Genomic DNA, 6000 nt, shown 5'->3' on the forward strand with positions numbered 1-6000 from the left:
GATGGATTTAAAGAGGAGGAAACAACACTCTTCTCTTCCCCCCCCCCCCAGTACAGCGGCCTCGTGGAGCCCCTGGCCCCCTATCTCGAAACCAGAAATGGCTCCAAAGACCACACTTTGCCTGTTACCTGCAAATGGGGAGGGGGGGGGAGTGGAGGGGAAGAGAGAAGCGAGCCACCCAGGTCGCTCAGGCCATCACGGCGGCAGCCCCGAAAGGCCCCACATCACGTAGTTGGAAGCCCTGCTAAATAAGTGTATCCAGGCCGGGTGGGGGAAAAACACCACAACTGCCCTTTGAGCAAGATCTCCGGGAATGCAGGGACATAAGATGGGGAGTGGGGGAGAGGGAGGGAGGCAGAGAAAGAGAAAAACCGGCATGTGGTTTGAGCAGAAGGGAGGGGATGGCGCCTAGAAAGATGGGGATGAGGGGCGGGGAGCCAAGAGTAGAAACGCCGGAGGGAATTACCCACCTGAAAGTGCTTCGATAGCCTTCATAGCCCAGTTCTCATCGGGACAATCCACGAACGCGTATCCTGTCTTCACGAGGAACTGGCCAGTGAAGGGGATCTTGGACTCCTTAAAGAGACTTTCCAGGTCCAGAGGGCTCACGTTTTCGCCCAGGTTCCCGATGTACAGCTTATTCATCTTCTTAATTAAAAATAGAGCTCTGCTTTCAAATATATATATATATATAATATACGCACACGCCGTTTTGCAACAAAACCTGCCAAGGATCCAGGGAATAAAAATAAAATGCAAAGCCACCGGGAGAGAAAACAAACAAAAATCACAACTGCAGTTTGTATCCGTCGGTACCTCCCCCACCCAGCCAGCCACCCCCCTCTCTTTCCGGAGTTAAAAAAAAAAAAAAAAAGCGGTGACCAAATCGGAATACTGAGTATTTGCTACGTTATCCGAAGCGATAGGGGAAATCACGTCGCTTTTAGAACTACGATGGCGGGTTTAAAAAAGGGGGAGGAGAGATGGGGGGGAAGAAACTACTTTTTTGTCTTGTCCCCAAGCCCCTTTGGCAGCAGCAGGCGGAGTATGAAAATGTTACAATACGAGAATGTAGGAACCGCCTCTCCCCTCCCAAAAAAATCCGGAGTGGGAGGAGGGGAGGAGAGAGCAAATCGCTTGAATATTCCGGCTTTTTTGAATGAGCCACGTGTTCAAACTACAAATCAACTTCTCACGTGAGGAATCCCAACGCCTCAATTAGATAGCTGCAGATTTCGCTCACAAAGGAGGAGGAGAAGCGAGGCAGCTCCCGGACAAGTTTTTAAGAAAGGGGCGCTTGATGGGCGCGGAGCCCTGACCGCGTGGTCTCTCTCCCCTCCCCCTGTTTACTACTTTCTGCGGCGGGTTTGGTTGCTCCACACACGCGCACTGCACAAAATTGGAACGCTCCGGCTGCCTTCCCTCAGGTCGCCGCTGGCCAAAGCCTCCCCAATAAAAGGGGCGAAGAGGCGAGCTCCTCGGGCCGTCCAGAAGCCCCAGAGGCAGGGCGGGGGAGTGAAAAACAAGAGGCGGCCAGGAGCAGCAGCAGCAGCATAATGGCCACCCAGTCGCCTTCCTCACGAGGGTTGGGGTGACTCATAAGGGTCGCTTGTGCAACCTCGCCCCACCAGGGTTTGGCAAAGTGTCCTCGGGAGTGCGAGGGGGTGGGTGGCAGTTGCAGCTCTTCGGGACAGTGAGTGGACTGGCGGGGGCGATACTCTTTGGGGCTCCCTCCCGGTTCCCATGTGCGCCGCCGCCGCCGCCACTTTTGTCTGCGATTTCGCGTTCTGTGCCTCTGTTTGCCTTCTTGTCCACAATTGGCTGCGCACCAGAGGAAGACCGAGGGGTCTCGGAGAGGGCGGGAGAAACGAGGGTCTCCTTGAAACGGCTGCCGCCCACCACCCCCCTTCCTTCCTGCATAGTAATATTTCTGGCGGTTTGATGAGCGTTGGTTGCAGGGATTCTACCGCGCAACGTTATGAATCGAAGGACAAAGGGGGTGGAGGCCGGCTGGAGGGTGATTAAAAAGTGGGAGTGCTCGGGGGCAGAGAAGAGCGTGCGTCTCCGGACATCTGCTCCCCCCCCCTCCCCACCCCACTCTCGGCAGTAAAAGAGAATTCTACTCCCTTTTCTTTTAAAATCTAGTTAATGGTGGTTTCTACTACAGGGAAAGAGGAACGGATAGACAACATAGCCCTTGGATTTCCATAGTATACAGAATATGAATCCACCCACCTACCGACCCCCATTCTCTTCCCCTCCCCCCTTTGGTTCAAGGAACCATTCATAATTTTCAACATTTGTAAAGAGCACAATGGCGGGTCTGTGGGGGGAGGGGTCAGAGTGTGTGGAGCCTGGTTCCAGTGCAAACAAAATGTTGCCTGAAGATGAAGAAAGGATACGGAAATGAAAGCCTGCACTGTATTTAATATATAGGAATCCAGTAGGTTTTGTTTAAGAATTCACTTTAGTGAAAGGCTTCATTTATTCTACTGTAAATCGGGAGGGGAGTTATATATTAGAAACAATATGGGGAAGGGTGAAGCTCTTTTAATTAATGGTTGAATTTCCACATATACTGTATTTTTTCTGAAAATGTACAAAATAAGAGTTTTGTTTCATTATGCTAGCTTTGGTTTTAGACTACAAAAGTATTTTGAATGAATGTCAGCAAATGTCTTTGTCAGCTGTATTTTTATCATAAGAAATGACAAAATATTACAGCATTAACTGCAGGCTTTACAAAAAAACAGGACTACTTGTAAGAGAATAGTGGGATACAAAAAGGTATTTAAGAGCAAAACAAAATACTATGTGTCCAGCAATGCAATCCTAAAAGAGTTACACCCTTCTAAATCCATTAAAGTAAATGGATTTAGAAGGATGTAACTGTACTTTTGTACTATAAATTGTTAGCAGTTTAGTAATGTGATTTTACAAAATAAAAATTATTTCATGAGCTTTCCTTGACAAATTAGACAAGTCAGAACTCCTGATTTTAAGGTTATGAAACAAAACTAAACTCTTATTTTAAAAACAAATAGTATTTCAGCAATTGACAATCTTTTTGTATTATTGTAATCCTCTATACATTCTGTTAAGAAAGTCAGGTATTTGCGTTAATAGTTAAAATGTGGGTATTTCTGTTGGTGGTTTTATCAATAATTAAGTTTGTACTTATGATCTGCAATCAGTTGTGGGTTATGAGTTTATACCTTGAAATGTTTTGTTACATCAGCAATTTTGTATGCTAACTCAAATCTTTGATGGTTAGGTTACTTTAAAAAAACTAGACAGAACTGAAATTTAGGTTTTTACGTAATATAGAAAAGCCTAGGCTGCAATCCTAAACATACATATTTGTAGAAGTTCTATTGAATTCATTGTAATTTACACATTGACAAAAAAGTCATAAGCATACTGGCAATCTAGTTTGTAAAAACAGAAACAATTGTTTTAAGTAAACAATTTGAATTTGTTTAGGTAAGGAAACATACCAGGATTTTGTTAATCTAATAACTAGCTAATCTCTGTCTCTAATCTCTTCTCTAATATAAGGAACATAAAAGGCATTCTCAGTTTTACAGGAAACTATTATTCTCTCCATAATGAAATTATTGCATTTTTGGATTAAGAGATTAAATTTAAAGTTAAAGTGTTCATTGAATACTGAAGTAATATGGTTTGCCAGTTACAAATTTCAACCTGACTATTTTATAGTTAACCAGTAAGGTGCGTAAACTGGCATTCCCCCAAGTATTTTATACTTCACTATTAACTTGTGTTTTATAAGATTTAAAAATACTTTGAATGTGGTGGTTTTGGTTTTGAAGAGCATATGCCATTTATAGTTGTGTGTTCCTTGAACTTTAAATAGTAAATTTAAGGGATGGGATGTGCCCTTTACTAACTGGCAAAAGTTTTCATTCAGTATAAAGAATAAAGTGTTTTTAAAGTATTCCAAAATAATTGCTGTAAAATAGATAAATAACAACCCCCCAGATAAGTTTAAACATTAAGATATATATTATGCAGTATTATTGGATGTAAAATACAATTTGCTATGTATTTCTTACATTGTTGCAGTAGTCCAAAAACGTTAACTTCTAATCAGGTTTGAATGGGCTTTAAAAAGTTTTATCTATCATTACATATGGATAAAATAACCAGGATGGCACACAGTAAAGGGTTATGAAATCCAGAGTTCAAAACATAACTGGTTAGGATTACAAGTAATTTATATGCCTGCTCTAAGGAAAACTGGACTAGCTTGACTGTATTACGGTTCTGGAGCCTTAGTGAACTCTGCCCTATTTTTGCAGTTAGGTCTCCCTGGCAAGTGGGTGCGTACAACATGGAGGACATTTTCTCTGCTTTTAGGAATGCCGCAGGGGTACAGACAACACGTTTCATAAAAAGTGGTGTGCGAGGGGGAGGGGGACGCGTGGCGTAAACACTTTTTTTTCTAAGGCAGATGCGGGGGGAGGAGGAGAAGAATTGGAGAAAACAGACATTTGAGACTGCAGAAATTCAGAGAAGGGAATTATCATAAACTTGCCAGTAGCATTATCAATACGGGGAAATATAATCAGTCAGCATTGCAGGCTTTTAGTTTGTTCTTAGCTTTTCCACCTTTTACTAAGTCCCCCTCCCTGCCCCCTCTTGCCTTTGTCATAACTTATCACTTCCTATAGCATGCCTCGGGCACTGATTTAATGGTCTTGAATATATCCACAGCTGACTCATAGGAACACCATTCCGCCCTCGCCCTGTGTTGTGTCACAAGCATATTACCATGCAGTCACTCTTCTTCTCCATCACTACCAGCCGGGGAACTAAGTCGATACATAACGTTTTGCTGTTTAACGTTTTTGTTGCTTATGGCTGTTATATTTTCACACCTGCCACCCATCGCTCTGTGGAAAGTCAGCAGCCTTGGTGGGTCGAAGCGCCTGAGCCGCCGCCTCGCGTAAAACCAGCCTGCAATTCAACAAGCGCAAGCTCCATGGGAGTAGCTGTAGTAATCGTAGTAAGCCGCGCGTGAGCTCAGGGATGTGCTTCTCTGTCTGCAGCAGGGCTGCTCACGATTGGCCAAGGGCTGCGCCTATCAGCGCTCTCGTCCTGGTTTGTGAGGCCGCCGCCGAGTGCCTGATTCGCTCCTTCTTCTCTCCATTCACGGCATACTTGGGCGGTTCTTGTGCTTGTGGCGCGAAAGGCGGTTTCCCCCCGCCTCACGCCATTTCAGCCTTCGGGATACCCTTTGTTTGGTGGGGAGGGTGGGTTTTCTTTGCTTTTGAGTGGGCTGCTGATGGGCCTCCTAAGAAAGGAAGCGACCCGAGGGAGGGGGAAACGCGAGTTTAGTCTCGCCCGCTTCCTCTTCCTTGGTGGAGAGTTCTCACCAAGGTTTGCTTTCTTATGGTGAGGGAGGGTGTAATTCTACACCAATTTGGAGCTGAAGCTTCTCGACCTCTTCAGCAGTTATCTTCTTTGCACTCCATTAGCAGCTTGTACCACCAGTCTGCACTTTTCTGCCTCCAGTTTTTAAGACGCTTTGGGGAAATACCTTTTGCTATGTTCGAGACAGCCTGCATTGTGTCTTCTGCTCACATATTAAGAGTGAATGGCCACAATTCATTCAATAGTGGTTGTAGTTTCTGAAAGTTTTTTTCGTTTTATACCTGAAACCAGTGCAGATGTTAAAATGCAACAACATCAGTGCAAAGTAAGATTTTACAAAAATCCAAACGTTTTGGGAAGCATTTAGGCTGCTCCCTTTAGCAAAGATTATGCATCCTTAGGTGCAAGTATCAGAAAATCTTGGGGTGAAAACCTAATTTGTTCCCTATTTGAAAAGCTGCCAAACTATTTCTGGGACTTCGAATGACAGTAAGGTACTGGGACTGGATTTGAAGGACTGCTTGATTATTTGCCACTAGATTATTTGCCAACTCTATGATTTCTATGATTCTAGGTTGCCATATGACAAGGTTCCTGTACATT

General features: G+C 44.4%; 1 protein-coding gene across 2 annotated transcripts in view; it reads right to left on the reverse strand.

Annotated features, from left to right (window-relative positions):
- IGF2BP3 (insulin like growth factor 2 mRNA binding protein 3) overlaps positions 1–5039 on the reverse strand; it is an 85328-nt gene extending 80289 nt beyond the window's left edge. The window contains exons 1-2 of one of the 2 annotated variants that reach the window (XM_077303270.1): positions 4795–5039; positions 471–724 (exon numbers count right to left, since the gene is read on the reverse strand). In XM_077303270.1, the coding sequence (XP_077159385.1) occupies positions 471–645 (175 nt within the window). In that variant the 5' untranslated portion in view covers positions 646–724; positions 4795–5039. Of the gene's footprint in view, positions 1–470; positions 1281–4794 lie in introns of those variants that run through there. The other variant, XM_077303269.1, reaches the window with a different exon arrangement.
- Positions 5040–6000: the final 961 nt, after the last annotated feature.

The sequence above is a fragment of the Paroedura picta genome, chromosome 11 (genome assembly GCF_049243985.1).
Source record: "Paroedura picta isolate Pp20150507F chromosome 11, Ppicta_v3.0, whole genome shotgun sequence".
Taxonomy (NCBI): Eukaryota; Metazoa; Chordata; class Lepidosauria; order Squamata; family Gekkonidae; genus Paroedura; species Paroedura picta.